Here is a 20,859-nt window from a genome sequence, read left to right as displayed (position 1 = left end):
GTGGCAGGTACAAAAACATATGTAACGCCATTACCACACTGTATGAGCACAACCTTACATACTGACCATGCCAGTTTCTTTAAATAAAATAAACAAAAATACTCGACACAATTTAGGGAAGGAAATCGTTTTTGCTCTCTCTTCCACAGAAATACAAAGCAAAACATTGACTACCTGCTGCATTGCATTTGCAGTCCAAAAAAAGCTTTAGATTGTCATACTCTGAAAATGCAGACATAAAACTAAACAAAAGCCTTAATGCATTATTGTCAGTCAGATCCTTGCAAAGATAAAACAAAGTATCAAATGGTAATGTCGTCTACATTTTACTGAGTTTACAATAAAAGTCTGGAAAAATATGCAACAACTTCGCCTCAAAAATAGCATGTCATCATTTATATAACATTTCATGTTAGCGTTTTGTTTTGTTTGTTTTTTTTAAAAAGAGGAAAAAGAAAGAAGAAAGAAAGAAATCAATCACACTTTTCCATTACTGTAGTTGTTGATGCCAATCTTTTTTGTTTGTTTTTTTAAACAGATGGGACTGTAGGTATCCCTGCACTCAGCAGGTAAAATAAATAAGAAAGGACAATGTGAGAACTTTAATCCTAGTGCCTGAATAATTTGTGCATATTGTTTTTTTTAAGCCTTCTTTTACTAAAATTCTTCCTCTCCAGTTTTCTTGAGATGCTGCTAGGTTTTATCTAATCTCAGGGAGAGAAGCAATGACAAAGCACCCAAAGTGGACAGTCACTGGGTTTTGTATATCCCTTTGTCGCATCTCTCAGCAAAATGAAGAAAATGATCTTATTTTATTCCTCTCAACGACATTGAGGCCTCAGTTCATTTTTTTCCTCTTGACGTTTTTTCTTTTCAGCTCTTCTTCCTCCCTTCTTTCCTCCTCCAGATCCTCCTGCACAGCCATTCTCAGGCTAAAGTGGCAAATCACAGAAATACAGAACAAAACATTATTTTGTATTTTTTTTTAAAGGAGTAGACCACTATGGACAAATGGCACACAGACAGAAAAAGAAACTGAGGTCCCCCCCCCCCCCCAAAAAAAATCTTATTACCTCCTAGCTTCTTCTTTCTGCAAATCTTTCCAGCTGCTCTCCATGAATTTTAGTGCATAGTCACTCTCATCTCTGTATCTGCAAAGGTTGAAAACAAATATAGAATTTGATTTTCAGTTCAATTAAATGGATTTTTCCTTACATCAGACCATGTAGTGACACGCCTTACCTGCTTCGATCATAGCCAAAGATTTCCTTTATGTGCTTAGAAATTTCCTCCTGCACCTCACCTCCATCATCAATAAAATCATCCATTTCTGAGTCATACTCATCTTCCTCATCCTCATATTTCCTCTTGTATGCAGATGTGATAGGTGGCAGCATCGGTCCTGGATAATGAATATAGAAATTACTTTCAAAATGCGGCATATCAAATTTTTCCCTTGTCAATATAAACATAGTAGGGAGAAGACACTGAAATTATGTTTTGTCTGAGGTAGGTCACAGCTCTGCGACACAATAATGAGGACAAAGGCTGTGAGTGTTGCTGACACTTCATTCAGTTGGGCAAACAAACCCTTTGCCCTGTAGCAGACTGTTGTGTTTTTTTTCAGGCTGTTAGCAAATGTTAGCAATTTTAAATATAATATAATATGATATAATAATTCTAGCCTATGCCGCTTAGGATTGCTGGAATTGATGCTTTTCCACACAGACCCCACCCTGCAATCCACACGGTCCAAACAATCCACAGTCAGTGTCCTGACACAGACACAATGTAACACCCCCCAGATGTCCCATGTTCCAGTGGGTAAGAGCTGTTTTGCAGCAGTCAACACAATATTACGCTGATGGGTTTATTACTGTGTGCACAATGTATAATACAATTTCCTTTGTATTGTGTTGCTTGTGGGTTACGGGAAGTTGTTTTCTCTCTCTCTCTCATATATTCATATATATATATATATATATTCATATATATATATATATATATTCATATATATATATATATATATTCATATATATATATATATATATATATATATATATATATATATATATATATATATATATATATATATATATATATATATATATATATATATATATATATATATATATATATATATATATATACACATATATATATATATATATATACACATATATATATATACACATATATATATATATATATATATACACATATATATATATATATATATACACATATATATATATATACACACACACACACACACACACACACACACACACATATTACACTATAATATGAAATACTCACCATTTATATGACCTATACATTTGACCTACAAATACTTTTTGCTTGTTTTGTTACAGGTAACCATTGCAATAAGAGTTCAAATGTTGAATGTTATTTAAAAATGTAGAGAGAAGTTCTTTGTATGGTGCTTAGTGTTTCTGGATTATGTTCGTCAGGCTATTTGTAACACTACTAAATATCCTCGTGACTAAAACACTAAACAGTGTCCGTAACTGAACCCATGATTAACTTAACTTAATTTCATATCATTATTTTCACTCTGATTGTTACCTGGTGGCCTGTTCATCATAGGTCTCTGTGGCATCCCCGGCCGAGGTGGCATCCCCGGCCGAGGTGGCATGCCTTGCATCCCCGGCCGAGGTGGCATGCCTTGCATCCCCGGCCGAGGTGGCATGCCTTGCATCCCCGGCCGAGGTGGCATGCCTTGCATCCCCGGCCGAGGTGGCATGCCTGGCCTGGGTCCACCAACATTCTTGGATGAGATGGTCTCTGACACTACAGTGCACTTTGGTCTTCCAGGTCCTAATCCACTACTGCTAGTTGGTCTTCCTGGTACAAGTCCTCCACTGCCAGGCCGACCTGGTCCACTTCCTTGAGGTCGGGATACAATACTTCCAGGATGACCTTGAAGGCCACTACCACCAGGCCTGGCCTTTGGCACACTACCAGATGTTCCTCCAGTTTTTGACTGAGGCTGGCTCCCAGCCTTAGGGGGGCCACTCAAAGAAGGTCTCATCACTGAATTTCCACCTGATTTTGCTGCAGAATTCATTCCAGACCGTGGTGGTTCTCCCCTTCCGAACTTGGGGTCTCCATTTGTGGGTCCCTGCTTTGAGGAGCTACCCTGACTAGGCTTAATCTGTTGAGAACTCACCTGTTTGGACTTCTGGCCTGTGCCAGCTGTACAAGAGGGCCTGTTCCCAGGAATACCTGAAACTTTTCCTTGAAGTAATGACGAGCTTTCTCTTCTGAAGCTAAGGTCACTTAAGGTGCTGGATTTGTGGCTAGACGAGGGCTTTGGGGCCCCTTGTTTGGCTAAAACCTGAGATGACATGGCTTTTGAAGGTACTTTACTGTTTATGACACCTGATGAATTAGACAAGCTTGTCTTGGATTTTTCTTTATCACTGCAAGACAGCTTGGTTCTTTCTCTATCACTACCAGAGAGTTTGGAAAAAGAGAGGCCTGTATCATTAAATACTGTTGGTTGTGACTTCTTTATTGACCCACTGGGCACACTTTGTTTTTCTAAGCAGATCTTTTGTGGTCTGCTGTTCTTCTGTTCCCTCTCAAAAGTGTTTTTTTGACTTGAACTATAACCAGACTGAGACTTCCCATCTCTTCCTCTGTCTGCCTTTGAGTTTTTGTCTTTGTCTTGTTTCTTAGCCTTGCGCTCAATCTCCAGTTCCTTTATCTCATCTGCTGTGCGCAGCCTTTCCTCCTTTTTCACTACTTTGGGTTTTAGATCAACTGGTTCAAACTGTTTCTTTTCTGCCAATTTGAGCAAGTCAGCAAAGTTCATGGAAGGTGCAGGGGGCTTGGGCGGCCCATTGTTTTTTTTAGAAGAGGTTTTGCCACTACTACTGCTACTATTTCCCGCTATTCTCCCAGGCCTCAGTGGCTCGGGCTCGGACTCTGGCTCTGAATCTGTCTGTTCATACTCGTAGTTGTCCTCATCATCCTCTGGGTCAACTGTATTATTCCTAAAACTTCCCCCATTCAAGTCATCTTCCTGCATATCATGTTTTGATCTCCTCTTTTTGGGAACCTCTACCACTGGGACACCATTGTAGCCTTTGAAGTTATCCTTAGTTCGGGAGGCCATGGCACGCGCTTTACGGTCTGACTTTAACTCAACCCTCTTGGCTAATAGCTCCTCTTTCTGTTTCTTCATTTCCCATTCTAGGAAAAAACACACACACACACACACACACACACACACACACACACACACACACACACACACACACAAAATGAATGAAGAACAATCTGTATACAACAGTCCATAACTAATAAATCCCAATATTCTGCATTAGAAACTTAACAGTTATTAAATCATTAATACCTTTCTTTTTGTTTTCAGTGACTTGCTTCTTCAGAAGTGCCTGCACAGCAGCAGGATTTACACCCTTTGACTTTGGGTCCTTTTTCGGGGGTCCAGCTTGTAAACTGTATCTCTTCTGCTCAAAGAGAAGAACACATACAATACAAGTTGTAGTTTATGGGGAAAGTGTACACTCTTGTTTAACATTTACAGTCCTCCCCATAATGATATAGCAAAAATGGTAATCTAATGTCACAATAAAATGTAGCATGTTTGTACACGTCTATACAGTATGACGACAATGAAAGTTGGCTACATTAACAGACCCTCCCTGATCTGTTTTTTCACACACATACCCACAGATGTTAAGTTTTCTCAGTGGCCTGAGTAAAACGTCTGCCAGTGAGAGCCTTCTACTCACCTGTACACTGCTGAGGCCCTGGTTTTGTGAGGCGATGTTCAATATGTTATCAAAATCCATCATTTCGGTCGGCGATGTAGGCTGGCTGTTTGAAGACTCAAGCAGGAGTGCTGAATGACTGTTTAGCTTTCAGGCGTTTCCAAACTTTACTTAGCCAGACAGCTGTAACAAACGACTGTATCAGTAACAGTCTACTGTAGGACATTTGCAAACAGAGTAGTTAATCCTACTTTCTTCACAATAGCACGCGTTAGCAAAGTTAGCTAATCTAACGTTTGGCAACGTTAACGTCAGCTAACCAAAAAGCTCGAAAGGCGAACTTCCGCTCTGCGCTGATAACGCACCAAACTAAGGGAAACCCCATCAAAATTTGCGTATTCAGCACCTACAGATGGACAAAAACCTCCAAATAACAAAAAAATAAATAAATCGAGCACAACCGACGCCGGGTGTTAGTAGAGACTAGCAGCTGGGTAGAACGAAAATTAAAGGTCCGAAGAGCTACTAACGGAAGTAAGATGACTCACTTGTGCGTATATCCGGCTTTGTGGGAGTACGAGTCAGAAAACGTTTTAGTCCGAAGTGTATTCGTGTAATATTTTATATGTGAGCGAGTTTTTGATTCATTTTCACGAACAAAATAATAACCCAACAAATTAACTTCCAAATACAAATATTTATTTTTGTTGACGCGTGTCCGCTGAAGACAGGACGATGACTCTGAAAATGTCACATGGTCCTCCTAACCCATAGACTACATCTTATATACACTATAAGATGCAGTCTTATAGAAACTCGTTGTTTGAGAAGCGGTGATCCATCTTGATCGTGGATAAAGGAACCGACTGTCTGTTCGTATAACGGGACTTCCAGAAGTTCCTCCATACACTTGCCGGATACATGTATGAGGAGCACTTCCGTTTTCGGCCCCATAGTTTCCTTACGCAATGTCCGTCCAGAACACGTTTTGACAGCTGCAGACCACATGGTGTCGCCACTACTGTGGAAATCTAGAACACTAGAAATTTGATGCGAGGTATCAACAGAGCTGTTTCCACGTGTCTTTTCTTTCCTCGTCAAATAAATAAATAAGAGATGCTACAACTTGTTTCCAGTGTTGGAAATATTTACAATAAAAATCATGTAATAAAAGAGGACAGGCTTACAAAAGATAATACAACAATCTTGGAGAGTGAGTGGATGCCTATGGAGAAGAAGTGTATTGGTACTGTTTTTCAAAAACAAGAGTGTGACGTACGTACAGAGGTGTCGTTACTACAGAGCAGGGGCGATTCAAGGATCAGAGCTTTGGGGGTGCTGAGCACCCAGAGAGCTGCCCATCCAGGCAAGGTAAACTTTACTCATCACGATGAGACTTCTTCCTTGTCTCTTTTAGTCCCTGCATCCCTAAATGTCTCCAGTTGTCCCAAATTCCCTCTGACTGTCTCCTTGGTGCATTTAAACCCCTGTTCCTCCCTGTCCTCATCGTCTGTTGTCTTCATCTCCATTATCAGTCATCATAATTTTACCCTCTCTGTGCAAGTCTGCAAATTTCTTTATTAAATCATAAGATTCTTAAATTCATCAAGTCTCTCTGTGCCTGGGTCCTCGTCACAAAACATGACATCACTGTTTTGTACATTTTAACACAATTTAATCCCCACATTTGTGAAAGAAAAGCAAAACACTTTTTTGACAAGTCTGTAACAAAACCATCAAATCTGATAAAGGTTATTTAAATGCTGCTAAAGAAGAATGGATTGGAATTTTAAAAAAAACTGATGATGAAAATGATGCTCATAGTGAGTAAAAAGTAAACTGAGTGCATTTTTTGGACAGAGATTCACTTTTAAAGTGTATGTATAATATAATACAGATAAATAAAAAATACACTCCAAAAATAAAAGAGTCCTTGAAATGTACAAAATATTATTAAAAAATTAGGAAAATTGAGACACCTTGGCCTATGGTATAATGTATGAAAAGATCTTTACTGCAGATACTACTATGGCTCTGCAGATTTTTTCTTTTCTTTTAACCTATGTCGCCTCACCTTGAGGTTGGCAAATCTGTCTATCACATTTTGGTGGTCAAGTCTCTCAAGCATCTCTTTCTCAACTGACATCACAGCCAGGTGCTGGAGTCAGCTTTGACCCATGGTCCTTCTCAGCCAGGTATGGAGCTGACTCAAGACACTAAAAGACCTCTCACAACCACAGCTGCTAACTGGGTTTGTTAGGGCAACCTGAATAACAGTTTTCAGTGTGGGGAAGATCTGATTATCCAGAAGATTGTACAATGTTAACATATCTGGGATGGCACCAGCCTCACTCTTGAGCTTCAAAAAGTCTTTGGCAACCGTGACTTCCTCTGACTGAAGCTCAATATGGCAATGCAGTGCCAGGGCTGACAACCCAGTTTGTTTTGCAGATTCTGTATAGCAGCTTTAATCTAGAGAGAACACAACTTCCAGATTGTATGAGTAAAATTAATTGGGTTTTTTTTTCTTTGCCAGTTTAACAGTTTTTGTTTTGCCTGTTAGTACTCCCTGTCTGTTTTCTTACCTGGTTCTTCCTGACCTTGTACTTTCTCCTCATGCTCCCCTCTTTCCTCTCTCCCTCTTTGGACTGACAATCATACACAAATAGATTGTATTCAATTAGATAAAAAAAAATACTATTAAGATCACTAATAAAAAAGTCCTCTCTCAGTGTACTTTCAACCAAAAGGCAAATAACCAAACCACATGTACATCTAATAAAGGATATAAATATTGAAACACTGATCCAACATTACCCAAGGTACTAACTAGTCAGTTAGCTAGTTAGGTTTTCAGTTAGGGTTCAATATCGGTACATACACATATGACAAAAAAAACAGTTTCTCTCATTACATTTCAAACAGTTGTAGCAACAGTGGTAACAACGGCAGGCTACGGACAATGTTAAGTTTTAGATTTTAAATAGGCTATATACATTTCAATGAGATCAACAGGACAGTCAAATATCGCTGATGTTACTACAGAGGAGTACGGTTTGTAGGGTAGCAAACATCATTGGAAAACAAGTTTTCAACACTGCAGGTTACCTGGGTGTAATGTTTTTCAGCTAAAAAGAAACATGGCCTGACCCCTACCTAACTATATAAAGAGTAACCGAAAGTTAAATGCAGCTAATATGTCCTGCAAGGAACTTCCACCTCCCCTCCGCTGCAGCCACTATCGCTCTGGCACAGCAACGGCGCTAGAGCCAGAGCAGGGGAGAGCCGAGCTGGAACAAACCATTTTGGGAGGGGGGAGGGGTTATCTATACTTTTGTTGTTAAAATGTTCCATCTCAATTAAGTACTGTATGCTTTTTATATTTTTAGTAGTGTGTCCCACAAACAGCAAATATCTTTTAAAAAAGTAAGAAATCTTTGGGGGTGCTTTGATTCATTTTGGGGGTGCTGAAGCACCCCCCAAAATGGGCTAAAATCGCCCCTGCTACAGAGGCATAAAGCTGATGAGCCACGACAGCTAGCTAGCTAGGAAACAGTTGTGGAAGCTTGGTTAAGAAGGGAGTTGACAATCGGTGCGTAGCAGTATGTCTTCAAGCGGAGAAAAAATGATAGATAAATAAAATATGTTTGCTTTGAGGGTGTTGATAGAGAAGTGTAGAGAAGATCAGAAGCTGCACTGTAGCTTTGTGGAGCTAGAGAAAATGAGAAACTGGTATCACATAAGTAGTCGCAGAGATGCCTGTGAAGGTGGTGGAGAACATGTATGAAGCCAGACTGTAGTGAGGTGGTAGGGGTGATAGATGACTTCAAAGTGTGGGTGAGATTGTGATCTGTAGTGAGAGCAGGTGGACAAGATCCTGGAGAGGTGGAGGTATGTTCCAGGGAAAAGAGAATGAAAGTTGGAACAGAATACATGTGTGAATTAGAGAAAGAGAGGTGTTACAGTAAATGCAAGAGGGTAGAAGTAGTGAAGGTGGACTAGTTTAAATACCTGGGGTCAGCCATAAAAAGCAATTGACAGTGCACAAGAAAGTTGAAAGAAAGTCCAACCTGCACACAGGTTGGAGCAGGTGGGGAGGAGTGACAAGAGTGGTTTGTGACAGTAGGACAGCAGCAACAGTGAAGGTTGACAAGAAAGTAGTGAGGCCTGTCATGGCGTATGGTTTGGAGACAATGACCTTAAAGCAAATTGAAGCAGCGGTTTCTGTGATTTGGCACTAAATAAAACTGAATTTAATTGAATTAAAACAAAAAAAAAGAGGAGCGTAAGGTGTCAGAGTTGAAAATGCTCCGGCAGAAAAGTGGTTATTAATAGCTTAATAGCTTTCAATTCATCATCCATACAGCAGTAATGTTTTCTCATCTCTAACGCTCAATATGATCAATTAACGCTGAACTGTCAATGTGCAATCAAAAACCAAGCTCGACAAATCAAGCTCCATTTCCGTAGAATGTAAATAAAGGCCATCTGCTCCGGTATGTAAAAGGAACCCCGACTCCTCCTATCAGGGCGTCGCCTGACGCCTAATCCCGCCCTCTAAGACCAGTCTCTGCACCTATTGGTCAACACTGAAAGGCCTGTCACTGCCTCTCTGATGTCGGACCGCCCACAGGATCGAGGACAAAAACAATCGGCATCTCGCCTTCCTCAGTAAAACATAAACAAGAAGACTCAAACGAATCAGTGTATCCTTTTTAAGCGGCACGGGCAGCACCGAGGGAGAAATGGTTTCTCCAGTAACAGTGGTAAGTACCAGTTTCAAATGGCCATTTAAAACATTCAGGAATAAACAGCGGCTAGTTAAGCTAGTGATACAATAACGAGACTTCCGAAGATAACATCCTTAATGTGTGCATTGTCGACTGCCTCGAGCTGCTATTCAAGCATTTACTGGGGCATTTTCGTTGTTATTCATATCTTGTCATACTTTATCTCGGAAGGCCAGCGCATGCTCTCTGGTTCATTATTTAATTGCCAGTAAATAAGCGCGTCTGCTAAATGAAAAACCGTTCGCTCAGGTGCTCGCGGTAACTCACGCAGCTATCTCATTTTCTCGTCATTAAATAGTGTCCCTCTGTATGTGTTTGTGCAGACACAAGGCAGAAACTTTCTTGTTTCCGTCTAGCCGTTTCCCTTTTTTGGCACAGCAGCGACGCTGCTCGCTTGTTCCTTCTCGGTATTGAACATACACAAATTTCGAAAGGCTATCCCTGACAAAAAAGAAAAAGCTGTCATGCCACGACCTTTTTTGTGTTTTTTTTTTTTTCCCGTTCCTTACCCTCCAGTAACGCATGCGCCGAGCTGTGGTCGATTCTGGCTTTCTTTTCATCTCCCTTGTTGTAGCTGTGCTTTATATAGAGTTTATTGTTTGGCGTATCTATTGGCTCAATAATGGACCTCACCTGGAAATCGTCCATTTTGACAAAAAAGCTGATAACTACATGAATAATTTAAGCAGGTGGAGCATCATCTTGCTCTAGCAGAGCTGCTATGAAATTTTACCCCCTTTGCTGGGGCCATGAAGGACGGTTCATTGTAAGTTGGCCTGTAGAAAACCCGGGTGTGTAAGCCTGTGTGGAGGAATGCCTGCCATACAGACTAGTTTCCTTAGTGATGAAGATACTGTGCAGGTCCTGGTTTTCCTTTATTTCTATTAGGGTCCCAACATTGCTGAGAAAAAGATGTATGCTTTTATTCAGGGTTGTTTTTCTGATGCTGAAAAATTATAATATATTGGTGTGTTAGTGTCTGATAATTGCCAGTACCTGTTCAGAAGTAAACGTGATTATTGTCCCACTGGAGGCTGCTATTATTCAGTTTTACTTAGATGCAGTTCAACAGTTCCTGCTTGATTCTTTGGTATGTTTTTTTTAAACACAGTACTACACTCAGTTTTACAACAGTGAGCAAAATGTTGTCCTTATAAGGGACTCTATGAACATTTTTAAATCTAGATATGTCAAGGAACCATTCAAACAGGCAGAGCACATGCAGTCTGAAACCAATCTGTACTGCCCAAAGACTTTGACTCACGTTGCTTGCCTTAACTTGATTTGCTTATTTTTGGCTATATTGATCATCTGTAGAGGCATCAGCACATCCAGTGCCCACAGTGGGGGGGATTTTGTTTTGTTTTTTATCAGAAACTGAAGTTTTTACTCTTACGTCAGGAACTCAAGACGTCATACAGTGCAGCAGTAAGGTTGTATTCCTTTCTAGTCTGCATCCCCAAATGTCTTCAAGTCATCTTTGTTGAGCTAAAGCAGCTCAAAGATGGAAAAAACAGAGTTGTGTGATGCTTCGTAGAAATAACATTGTCATAAGACTCACATGCCAGCTGTGCAGACTTTAGAGGCGCCATATTTCTGTACTTCAAAAGGACACAAAAAAGAAAGAACAAATTGTCTTTTCTTTGGTTTAGGATACGAGGTGCCTTTTTAAAGGTCAGTCGATGTGTATTGACTAATCATGCAAATATAGTCAATCATTAACAGTATTATTGTTTAACAGAGGACAGGAGCAGGTGTGTGTAGCTGTTCAGCTTTATATGGTCCTGCACTTTTGCAAACATCCTTTATTTATAATGTGATCATTTAGACAGATAAATGATGACGAAATGATTCATTTTCTTTGCTTCTTAAGTGAGGTATTATGTTCTCCTTTTTTTTTTTTTCTGGCGACAGCCGGCTATTACAGGACTAACAGCCATCGCTAATGTCCCTGTCTTCAGTGCTCCCACAGACAAACTGACGCCTCCACGAATAAGAGTGGACTGGTTTACAGTTGAGATGATAGTGTGCTACATAACTCCACCAATTTCAGTCAAGTACAAGAAACTGAACAGGAGAACAATGCTGATCATCTGAGCAAGAAACCCATTAAAACTGGTATAAAGCAGTTTATGGATTCCCACAAGCAATTATGCTTTCCTGATGGAAAAATTTGTGCAATCACATTTTAATGGGGGTGGGGAAATATTACAGCAGCAATTGTTTAGGATATGACAGAAATTAATACTTGAACTCCTGATACTATCATAATCTGGATTCATATCTAAGTTTGCAAAATGAAACTTCTTTTATAGAACACTGTAACAAAATTGAAGCCTAATTGTATTAGAAGACTTAAAGGATTATGTTATAAATGTTTCAAATCCTATTTTAGTTATGCCTTTCTCCTTCTTAAAGGATTTTGTTTAGCGTGTACATGCCATGATTGGATGGCAAAGAATAAAAAACGAAACTGAAAAATATCTCAAACCCAGCATAGAACAGACTAAAGGTTATAGGAGTCACTGACTTCCTCCCAACTTCCTTTCCTTTCTTAAGTGCCAAACCAATCATTAGTCTTGTCTGTAGATAGAAATCAAACTGACACTGCCTTATTGAGCATAGTAAACTGTTTTCACTGGACCTTATTTAATAAGAACTAACTGCTATATGTGTAATGAGAATACCTAAAGTCATCCTTGAGTCCCAGGAGTGTAACAGATATGGCATGTGGTGTTTTCTTGTGCTCTGTCCTAAAGTAAGACAACCCTGGCTTTTTAAGTAGAATTTTCATATCGGTTAGTCTGGGAGTGTTGCCAGGGCCGTCTCCTTGCCTCGCCACCTATGTGGCCTTAATGTGATAGATAGGTTCACTGTACAAGTACAGCAAAGTGGATAATGGAAAGGAGTGCATTAGTTCCCATTATATACCTAGCCCTGGTTTGATGGCAGTGGAAAACAGCATTACACTTGTACCTAGAGGAGACTGATATTAATCTTAAATGTATTGTGAAAGCAGAAAACAAAACTGCTGAAATTTATCTTAATCTTGTCAGAGTGAAAAAGTGGCAGAGCAAGTATTGTTACTTCTCTTTTTGCCATTTTGGTAGGAAACCTAAATATTCAAAGAAAAATGACTGAAACAACTTTTATTTTTACAGGATACATCTAACTAAAAGTACTTTATAACGCAAGAATTTGAAGTAATAATCAGGGGTAATTTTAGTATTGTAATCCATATGCTGAAGCGGCTTAAGAGGTGAGTTTAAAAGTAAATGTCCAATCTTGGCACGCAGACCACTAGGTATCCAGAAGCTCTGTGTGCGTGTGCTAGGTATCTTCATACACTCTGCAATCACATCTTAAGGATATATATATAATTAGCTAAAACTTATATTGTGACTATGGAACAATATCAAATAATGTTGTGTATGAAGCTTTAGTAGGTCTGCAGAGCTCCTGGGAGGATCATATAACACATGTAAGCAGTGGATAAACATATAGCTAACTGAGTGCTAAAACACACTCCTGGCATATCTACCTGATGGAAACCTGTTTCCAAGCAAGGGCTTTCCTGGAGACCATATAATTCAGGAAATTTAGACAGATACATTACTGCCTTTTTCCTCTATTGTCTCGTTCTCAATGGATGTCCTTGCACCACACAAGCCCTTGGAAGTAATGTGTTTGTTGCATCCTCCCTGAAGCAGACTGTTGATTACATTTAGAAAAATGGTCAAAGTGCCTTCCTAGTCTGGCATGCTTTCAGGGAACATGCAAATGATCTTCTCAGCATCCTGCTTTTAATACTGGAGAACCCAGGCAATAGTTATTTTGCTGTCCTACTTTTAGCTCAATATGGTCATGACTGTATGAACTTGTGCATCAGATCCCTGTTGTTTTCCTGCTGGTAGTCTATCAGGTACTCTAGAGTAGGTTTGGTGTCACCTAAACTCGGTCACTTAAACCTCACCCCCTTCTTCCTTCTCCATGTTTCCGCGTGCTTCAGCACAGAGAATCGTCTGATCATTAGGGTTTTCCAGTTAATATTGTAGGGGTTTACCTTGCTATATAAGTCTCATTCATTCTACTGTTGTTGCAAATTGGCAGTATACAACTAAAATTGAATTAAAATAAACTGAACACTTCAGTTGATCCTGTACTGTCATTTGATCTGTTACTTTTTTGAAGAATTGTGCATTTCTGGTCTGTTCCTTTCTACCTTCCTTCACAGAAATAAACTGTAAGATCCTTCAGTCTCTATCCTACTCCTCCTCTGCTACTACATCCAGCTGTCATCTGAATGGTGGTACACCAGCTCATTCACTGTTTTTTTTTTTTTTTTTTTTTTTTTTTTTCCCCCCTAAGGCTTCTTTATTTGTGCTTCTTCTTATTTTCCTTTCTCTTTGTCCTAGTTGCCCTTTCTTTCCTTTTTTTTCTCTTTTGAACTTTGCAACCATGCCAGGGCTTTTTTTGGGGGGTTTTTTTGTTTTGTTTTTTTTACATCATTTTGCTTACCACTGAATATATCAGGGTAGGATGCAAAAAAACACGCTGTAAAATAGCCCTTTGGGACATCAAACCAGCAGTTCTTGTCCAGTCTTTTGAAACTTTTCCTTGCTGCACTATGACCCATTGTTACTCCTCTTCTTCCCGCCTTATTCATATACTCTTCTCTCGTCCAGCGATCTCACCTCTAGTGAACCCACACTCAGTGCCTTTCCCTTCCACCTCACCCACTTTCTTTTTTCTTTTGCCTTTTGATCCCACAGGCCTGCCTCAAAAGTGATTCTCAGAATCACCGGTGGCTCATCATTCCAGGGGTTTTGTGAAACTTTTTCATACTCTGGATTTGTATGCGTGTTGTGTGCCTCATCTATTTGGACAAAAATAAATATGACTGGTAACACAGTTGGAAAGAGGAACTTGAGTGATGATTACACTTCACAGTTCTCAGTAACTTCATATACGAGGAAGAAGGTAAACCAGACGAGAAAGAAAAACAAAATAATAAAATTAGTTGCAAAAAGGAGAAATTTAAAGGTTACTAGGAGTCACAGTTTGGGAGCGTTCTCATTTCCTTCGACAGCCTTTTCCCACAAAGTTTGGTTTCAGTGACACGTGTACGTATGGCTGACGGCAAGAAACTAATGGCCACACAAAGTCAGCAGTTTTAAATCTCACTACTTGTTTTTTTCCCTCCTTTATTCACAAATCTAACACTATGCAGCTCAAACAGAAAATGCATCTATTTTAACCTCGTAAGCCCCAACGCCCCCAGATACGGGGGCAAAAGGCAGGACATCAGGTAGGCTTGGGGCTTAAGAGGTTAAGTCGATGATTATAAGAGCATCACATGTATTTGCAACTATATTTCAGTTATTAATGTAACTATTCATTTTACTTTCAGGTCAAGAGTGAAGGCCCTAAATTGGTGCCATTCTTCAAAGCAACCTGTGTATACTTTGTCCTGTGGCTGCCCACCTCAAGCCCATCTTGGTTCAGCGCCTTGATCAAATGCCTGCCCATCTTCTGCCTGTGGGTGTTTTTGCTGGCTCATGGCTTCACCTTTCTCTGTGCTCACTCCAGTGCCCGCAAGATCTTGGCTGGTCTAATCTTTTCTGCTCTGGGTGATGCCTTTCTCATCTGGCAGGAGCAGGGCTACTTTGTCCATGGTGAGGAAAAGCTCTGCATTTTAACAATTATCTCATCAGATGTAATTCAACCATATAACAATAAATGTCTAGGTGTGTCCATTTAAAAACATCTCTGTAAACAGCCATCAAATATTAACAGACATAACCCCTGGTTCAGGAATTGTTTTATCACCTGACTCCCCCTGGCTTCTTGGCCTTTTGAGCCCGTTGAAAACATTAATCAGAACCATTAGAAAGACTAAATAAAACTCAATGGAAGCAACTTGTATTAAAACCTAATTATGATTTCATGTATTATTTAATATTCTACAGGCCTTCTGATGTTTGCCATTACCCATATACTCTACTCTTCTGCTTTTGGGATGAAGCCCATTAACGTGCGTGCTGGGCTGGTGATCACTGCTGTATCCTTTCTGTGCTATATCCTGCTGTACCCCTACCTCTCTGGCCCCTTCACCTATTTGGTGGCCGTCTACATCGCCCTAATTGGTTTCATGGGCTGGAGGGCCATCGCAGGTTTGCAGCTGGCGAATGACCTGTGGACCTGGACCAAGTTGTCTGCCTGCCTGGGTGCCGTGCTCTTCATGGTCTCCGACCTCACCATTGCAGTCAACAAGTTCTGCTTCCCTGTGCCCCATTCGCGAGCCATCATCATGGCCACCTACTACGCTGCCCAGATGCTCATAGCACTGTCAGCTGTTGAGTGCCAGGACGTGGAGGTGGCCAGGAAGAGAACATGAGTTGCAGCAGTCTCCAAACCATGTGATTATGGACACATCTCACTGCCAGGTTCCCAGCCCCCAGCCTTCATCTCAGTGTGGTGCTCAAACACCGCTGGGCCACTACAGCCTTTACATCACCCTTCTGCCCCATTAGCGTTGTAATCTCACATGTGTCCTCTAACCAAGAAGATACAGTAGTATTATCTTCTGCCTCACCCAACAACAGTCCTACCTGCCTCCTCTAAAGATAGAATGGCTTTCAACCTAGTTACAAAGGTGATAAGTGCAGTAATATTAACCTGCTATGTAGAGAGTATTACATACTTTTAACTGGCTAATGGAAGCATGTCACTGGGCACCTTCAAGGAGTGTGTATGGGAGAGCAATGGGGTCTGTGTGCGTTGATGTATTTGATTTTTACCTCGCTTGGCACACAGTCCTTTCACACACCTCACACTCCCAGCACAGACGTATGCTTTATGTTGTCCAGCATTACTATTTAACATTTAGTTTGTTATTTGTTGTTGTTAAAAAGGGAGGGTTTTTTTTAATACCGACATATACATATTTTTTCCATTCTCTGTTGCTCTGTGTTCCCCTTAATTAAGGGTGCTATTCTAAAAGCTTGTCCAAACCTGTTTTCGTTATCTGCCATCCCCTTGATATTATTTATAACAATCCTGCCCCTCTACACTTTCATAAGTCATCATCAACGTATTTTTTAAAGTATTTTTTCTTCCATGATGTCCTCGAATAACTAGATGCACAGCTTAAAAAATGATAAAAAGTAAACCAATAAGGCTGAAATTCAGGGAGGGAAATTTGGGTGTCAACAAACCAGTGTGTACTGTAAGTTTCATGACTGAACATTTATGTTGGATGGGGAAGAAGTTTAGCTTTCTCCTGAGATTCACACTGCTGTCAGTGTCCCGCTGTCACAAAGAGAACACACTAAATACCATAGTCACAGCAGACTACTGCACACATTATTACTTGCTGTGTAGTGTGCACCTGCTTCTCCTTTTGGTGTTAAGTCCACCAGGAATTTGTTTTCCCCACCAGCAGCTTTTTAAGAAACGCAGGTGCAGATGTTACCACGTACACACACCTGACACCCACAGCTCCTGCTGTGTTAGTTATTGGAAAAAGTTCATGGGGATCTTATTGCTAGAATGGATCAGCTGACATGCGCTTATTTGGCCTAATAGCAATGTTATGAAGACTGAAAAGAAGGGCTATGTTACAGGATGGAATCTTTTTGTTTATCAACTCTGTGTGTGTCTGTCAGGGCCCTGGGAAAGGGCTCACTCGCTTATAATGAAATGCACGCATACATGCACAAAAGTGTGCGCTTTGTCCTTAAGGCAGCCAAAACAAACTGAAAAACCAAAATGAGGAAAAAAATAGGGAAGACAAGGGAACTGGCATGTCATGTGAGGAAACAGTTATCCCATTATTCCCAATAATTCCCTCTCACAGGACACTTCATCAGCTTTAATCCTGCAAAATCCGCCACAGCTAATCCCTAACAGGCTGGCTCCTATTTTGTCTTTCATCTCTTACATATTTCTGCTTCTCACCTCTCGTTTGTTTTGTCCCCTGCAATTTTTATTTTATTTTAAAACTAAGTGTCTTACTGAATATTTAAGAATTACACTGCAACTTTTTCTTCAGATGTCTACACTTGCACGTGTTTTTGAGCGTCTGCATATGTGTGTGAGAGTGCGTACACTGCTTTTTTCTTAGCTGTTGCTTAAACATCTGTGTGTTCTTGTGGCAAATCAGAACCAACTCGAGGCCCGAAATGCTGTGAACCAACAGAGTTTCTATGAAGTACACACACTACTGGGTATTTTTATTGTATTATCACAATGCTCTTAAAACCATCTTCATGCCCATCGCCTCTTCAGAACTGCAGCTTTGTAACAGACTGCAGATCTACTGTCAGTTAAGAACTTTAGGCTAGTTTAATAATGAAACTCTCAGATGTGATGCTGTGTATATATTGTTTATGAAGCAACCGTGGAAAAATACAAGCCCATGTTATGGGTTTCTTCTGCTGGGTCATTGATCCCAACAGCTGTCAGCAGCTACATGCGCACAAAAACAAAACATACCACAAAAAACCCCACACACATTCAAACACTTCAAAAGGTGTTTAGGCATCACCTTAGCCACCATGACAGATCTGCAGGCAGACAATGGTGTTGACTGTCATCAAGGTTTTTATCAATATCAGTATCGCAGTTTTGCTTTGACCAAGAAAGACACTTGGCACAAGTGGCTATTCTTGACTACTGCTTTGCCAGAAAGTTCCTCAATATTCTTTCAGCCTGTCACTATGCTTGTCAGCACAATGTTTCTGCTTTGTCAGTCAGAAATGTTCCATCAGTCTGGTCGTGTGACCACTTTTCTTCTGTTGCGTGTTTTAATTTGTCCTCCCAGCACTGCAGACTCTGACTCTGCAGTTCTCTCCCTGTTTTCATCACCGATGGAGCACGTTCTGTCAACAATTAATATCGGCCGCCTTTGTGCTAAAAGCCGTCCACCGAAGCTTGATAGCAGTCTTAAAAGAAAGTGGAGTGCAAGTAGAGATGCTAGCCAACACAGACTCTAGTACATGGCCTCAAGTAAACCATGCAGGGACTTAGTCAAGCAGTCTTACTCATCCTTACTATGTGGGCAATTTCTGTGGGCACCTCCTTCTTTGTCCTTTGCTACACAAAGCCTCCTGACTGTTGTTCCTACAGTACAGAGCATTTATTTTTGAAATATTTCTTCTTGGCCAAACTGTTTCTTCTCTAAAGTATCTGCTTTTATTTGATTTGGGCTCCAGAAACCAAGCTTAAATTATAATTCAAAACTGAACTCATTTGACTGAGTGGAACTTGTCAACATTAGAGGTTTCTCATGTGTCAAACCAGCTGTTGTTGTTTCACAGGTGACAGAAATCCCCCCCCCCCCCCCCCCCCCCCCCCCCCCCCACCACCACCACCACCACCACTGGTGCAGGATTGCTTTTAGCTTTTTCATTGAGGACGAAGGTTATTATTGGGTGATATTGTAGCTTGAATTAGATTACAAGGTGAAATATGACACAGAGGGGAAGCTGTTAGCTACCACCCTGTTCCCCCACAGATGGCAGGCCAGCAGGCGCATCAGTTTACCTTAGTCTGTCAACTGCTCGTTGTTCAAAGCTTTGTGTGCGCATATAAAAGGGACCAGAGAGAGCTGTCAGAGGTCTCCACAGTGAGTCCTGTGGTTTCACTTGGTCCTCTGAATAGGTTAGCACTTTTCTTTGATTAGAAGTTTTCTTGTTGAATTCTTTTTGCTGTTGTTTCTTGTGATTGTTGATTTGAAGACTTTGCTGCTAATGCACTGTGCTCATGATTACGAAGTGGGTTTCATTCAAAACGGATAGCTGTAAAGTTTGTATATTTATCATGCATGACTAGTGGGCTGATGTGACTCCTCCACATCAACACCAATGTTTTTTTGTTTTGTTTTTTACTACAGCTGACAGCCCTGCAACATCAGTATGAGCTTAAGAGAAATATGTGGAAATAAACATCTTTGTAAAATTACCCCCCTCCCCATATTCTGCACTTTTCTGTACCCAAAGTAAGGCCAGTTGATCTCTCCTTAAACTTAGCAGTGAAAGTGTTATTAACAAAGGATTATTGTGTACTGTATCCTCTAAAGTATATGCTCATTTTTCCTTTCATTTTTTCTCAAAAAGTTAGTGTTTTGAAAGTGACAAATCAGCATGTGAGAATCATGTGTTTTCTTTAAAAGACATTCCTTTTAATTAAGTGTTACTTACCTTGATGTATAAATCTTTTTTTAAAGTGTTATCCTTTCATTTGCAGAAAATGAAAACCCAAAATGTTTTGGCTGTCAATGTGGGAAAAGCCAAATTTGTTTCCCACAGATTATTTAATTCTTGTTTTAAGGTCCCTTGCAACGCAGAATTTGAATTCCGTTTATTGAAAGAATGTTTCACTTTTCTTTTAATTCAATGACGTGCTTTACCTTGTTGTCCTTGATTTTTTCACTTTATTGTGATTTCTTTCTTTCATGACTGTAGAGATGAAATAGTTTCTTTCCTGTAGTGAAACTGCTATGAATGTGAATAACTATTGGAGAAATAAATGCAATTACAATGCAAGTTCAGCAAAATGTCTTTTTTTTTTTTTCGTTGTTGTTGTTGTTGTTGTTGTTGGTTTCCTAGGATCACTGCATTGAAAATGTCAGCAGATGTTTATAACTCTTTGGTTTTTTTGTGTTTCTACTGAAGCTGATGGTCCTCAGCAGTAAAGTGCCATTACAGACAGAATGAACTGGAGGACAACAGAAAGCTCTGTTCTAGTAGCTGCTGTGCAGTATTGTCTGGCCGAGGGAAATGTGCTTTCAACAGCAGTTAACCCTGTGAAAACTCAGAGTTCTACCGACAAGGCTCTCTGTTTCTCTTCCATTTCAGCTTCCTGTTACCTTACCTTGTCTGTATTTTCTTCCTCAACATGCACACAGACATCTTAAGAATTTTGTCTTGCTGAATCCGTGCCAGTTCTTTTCAAATGTGTCCCATTCATTTGCAGCCAAAGTCTTGCCATCAAAGAAGTCCAGTCTTCTAAGAAATAAAGTATCTCTTTTATGGCCCTTATAAAAACAGACCTCGTGAGACAAGAAATATACATGAAACTGATGAAATAATGTCACTCCTGAAGAGTGAAGAAAGTCCTTTTTTTAAAAAAAAACAAAAAAAAAACAACTTAATCACATTAATGAAAATGTGATGCAATAAAACATCAAAGAAATCTATTAGAAATGCACAAGAATCAAGTTCCGTTTGAGCGCAGCAGCCTTTAGTTTCTTTGAAATGCCGAGACTAACCATTCAAAGTTTCACTCCACGGTATTCCAACTTT

General features: G+C 40.1%; 2 protein-coding genes across 2 annotated transcripts; one reads left to right on the top strand and one right to left on the bottom strand.

Annotated features, from left to right (window-relative positions):
• Positions 1 to 111: 111 nt before the first annotated feature.
• spty2d1 (SPT2 chromatin protein domain containing 1) lies at positions 112 to 5,673 on the bottom strand. The gene is made up of 7 exons (XM_080865405.1): positions 5,312 to 5,673; positions 4,785 to 4,946; positions 4,385 to 4,499; positions 2,590 to 4,221; positions 1,243 to 1,402; positions 1,074 to 1,151; positions 112 to 932 (listed from the first exon to the last, which is right to left on the bottom strand). The coding sequence occupies exons 2-7, from the start codon at positions 4,845 to 4,847 to the stop codon at positions 839 to 841; spliced, it is 2,142 nt and encodes a 713-aa protein (XP_080721531.1). The 5' UTR covers positions 4,848 to 4,946; positions 5,312 to 5,673; the 3' UTR covers positions 112 to 838.
• Positions 5,674 to 9,389: 3,716 nt separating this feature from the next.
• On the top strand, positions 9,390 to 20,101 carry tmem86a (transmembrane protein 86A). Its single transcript, XM_080864667.1, has 3 exons — positions 9,390 to 9,529; positions 14,964 to 15,228; positions 15,523 to 20,101. Exons 1-3 carry the CDS (start codon positions 9,509 to 9,511, stop codon positions 15,948 to 15,950), a joined length of 714 nt encoding a protein of 237 aa, XP_080720793.1. The 5' UTR covers positions 9,390 to 9,508; the 3' UTR covers positions 15,951 to 20,101.
• The last annotated feature ends 758 nt before the right edge of the window (positions 20,102 to 20,859 follow it).

This window comes from Rhamphochromis sp. 'chilingali' (assembly GCF_963969265.1).
Source record: "Rhamphochromis sp. 'chilingali' genome assembly, chromosome: 2".
Classification (NCBI taxonomy): Eukaryota; Metazoa; Chordata; class Actinopteri; order Cichliformes; family Cichlidae; genus Rhamphochromis; species Rhamphochromis sp. 'chilingali'.
Note: the sequence above shows the minus strand (reverse complement) of the source record. Positions and strands in the feature narration are given on the sequence as shown.

Bases quoted from the DNA above. Each gene is read 5' to 3' on its own strand.
- spty2d1 (XM_080865405.1), bottom strand. From the start codon at position 4,847: ATGATGGATTTTGATAACATATTGAACATCGCCTCACAAAACCAGGGC. The intron at 4,222-4,384 runs GTATTAATGATT...GTTTTTTCCTAG, and splicing joins CACTGAAAACAAAAAGAAAG to AATGGGAAATGAAGAAACAG. The intron at 1,403-2,589 runs GTAACAATCAGA...TTCATTATCCAG, and splicing joins TATGATGAACAGGCCACCAG to GACCGATGCTGCCACCTATC.
- tmem86a (XM_080864667.1), top strand. From the start codon at position 9,509: ATGGTTTCTCCAGTAACAGTG. The intron at 9,530-14,963 runs GTAAGTACCAGT...TTTTACTTTCAG, and splicing joins TGGTTTCTCCAGTAACAGTG to GTCAAGAGTGAAGGCCCTAA. The intron at 15,229-15,522 runs GTGAGGAAAAGC...AATATTCTACAG, and splicing joins GCAGGGCTACTTTGTCCATG to GCCTTCTGATGTTTGCCATT.